The 2,246-nt window shown below is 26.6% G+C and overlaps 1 protein-coding gene across 1 annotated transcript; it reads left to right on the forward strand.

Annotated features, from left to right (window-relative positions):
- Positions 1–199: 199 nt before the first annotated feature.
- On the forward strand, positions 200–894 carry PCYB_004020 (hypothetical protein; the record flags this gene model as incomplete). The annotated part of the gene is made up of 2 exons (XM_004227823.1): positions 200–217; positions 361–894. Coding segments are annotated over 2 exons (552 nt in total), but the record flags the coding sequence as incomplete, so codon positions are not given.
- Between the last annotated feature and the right edge of the window lie 1,352 nt (positions 895–2,246).

The raw sequence follows: 2,246 nt of genomic DNA on the forward strand, positions 1-2,246 counted from the left end.
TTATAAGATATTTAAAAGAACTTATTTTACAAATCAATACTTAACAAAATTCATATATTGATGCAAACAAGTAATCTAAAATTTTCTACATATTTATGGTTTCTTACTTTTATATTATGTGTAAATATATAAAATTTCACATACATTATTGATTAGCTAATTAATACATATAATAACCGAAGTTTATTTTAGTGGAACAATGGCTACTATTGAATGGGTAATTTTCCATTTTACTAAATGCATTTTTCATATGTTATTATGTAAGCATTATATATATGTGTTTGTAAGAAAAAATAAAATTAGCTCATAGAAGAAACTGTTTGGTTATTAATATGATGCTTTTTTTTCACTTAATCTTAGGATGAAAAATTACATGGTTTTCCTGCTTATGCAAAATATAATGAATTCAATAGTAAGGATGTTATGCATGAATCGAATGAATTCTGTGAAAAAAAATGGATTCAGGATGAGAAAGCTAAAAAATTCTGTAGACAAGCAGTATCAATTTTAAGAGGCATACATGAAAATTACAATTACAGAAACCGTAATGATGAATGCGTTTATTTCCAACATTGGTTCAGTGATCAGGTTAGGAGATATTATAGTAACAATGATAAGTATTTTAGTAATTATGATCTTTCTAATTATCTTTTTGATGCAATAAACAATTTTAATTATTATAATATGACAGATAAAAATTATAGATGCTATGCTTCCCGTAATGCGAGAAGTGTTAAGGTCGAGAAAGATTTACACGATTATTTCAGAAATTTTAAAAATATTAATTGTAAAAACGTAAGTAAGGAAAAATGTAGTATGTATTATGATTATGTGAAGTATATTAATGATATATATAAACAACGTATAAAAATAACATGTGTTGTTACTCATTTGGTGATTCTGTGAAGCCTGAATGTTCGCATTATTTTAATTGTAAAGATCAATATAATCCCCAATATCTAATGCATAGGTTAGAAAGCGAAATGAAACAAGATGCAGAAAAGGTAGGAACAACATGGAGTGAAGAATCATATCAACCCTATGTCGTTCAAGAGGATAATTATATCAGCAATTATGACATGCCTATATATACAGGCTTTATACCTCAGAATTTTCACACATTGAATGAAAGTTTTTTACGAACACGTAAAATTCACAACGGCCTTATAATTGCTGGAATGATAGGAATATTTCTCGGTTTATTATTTTACATTAGAGTAAGCACAATTACATATAAATATATGAATTGTTCATAACGTCATATATATGTTCACACATATATATGTATAATTATAATGTAAATAATACACTTAACATCTCTTAAATTTTTTTTTGTTTAACAGTCACATTCTGACAAGCTATGGAGAAAAAGAAGAAGAGCGGAAAATATGGATAGTTATATGAGTGATATTGATTCAAATTACTCAAGCGCAACATCAGAGACTGATTCAGAATACACCCCTTCAAATTCGGGAGATAGTAGTATGTATCTTTCATATCAATCTTCACAAAGCACATTGTGATATATTGATGCATAGTACAAAAGAGTACAGGAAAGTGATGTTATGAAAATATATATGTGCGATTTGTTAATAATGATTATTATTCATGGGTAGAATGAGGCACAGAAACACAAATTAGCTATATAATGCATATGCAAAACAAACTTTAGTATAACAAAATTAAGAGGGAATATTTATTAATATTTATGTGCTACAGATAAATGAAAATAAGGTAGGCTAAGGAAAACATATAAGAATTACGACCCCAAAGCGTAAGGATACTGTAGACACTATTATACGTTGTGGTGCATTACGATATTTGAAAGTAGTAGTATAATCAAAATGAAAATTTCCTTTTACATAAAAAGGGTCATATCTTCACAAAAACTATGAATTAATCTGTACATCATAATGAATACCACCAAAACAAGCGTTGTCTTTATAACTGACAAAAAAATGTAAAAAGTTAATTATTGGATTAAAGGATTATGTAAAAAAAGAGCCATACAACGTTTATGCATATTTATTTTTTATTTGAAGGGGTAAAAGTATGTATGTTTATGTATGGCATTATTACACTTCAGTTTTTCCTAATTAAACTATAATTCAGTTTGTATTAATTAAACATACATTGGAAGTCTAAGAAGAGTTTTTAATTAATCAAACCAAGCTTAAACTATTTAAAAACGCACTTATATAGGATATTATTATTAATTGTCCTATTTACGCTTATTTATAATAAAT

The sequence above is a fragment of the Plasmodium cynomolgi genome, assembly GCF_000321355.1.
Source record: "Plasmodium cynomolgi strain B DNA, scaffold: 0406, whole genome shotgun sequence".
NCBI classification, from domain to species: Eukaryota; Apicomplexa; class Aconoidasida; order Haemosporida; family Plasmodiidae; genus Plasmodium; species Plasmodium cynomolgi.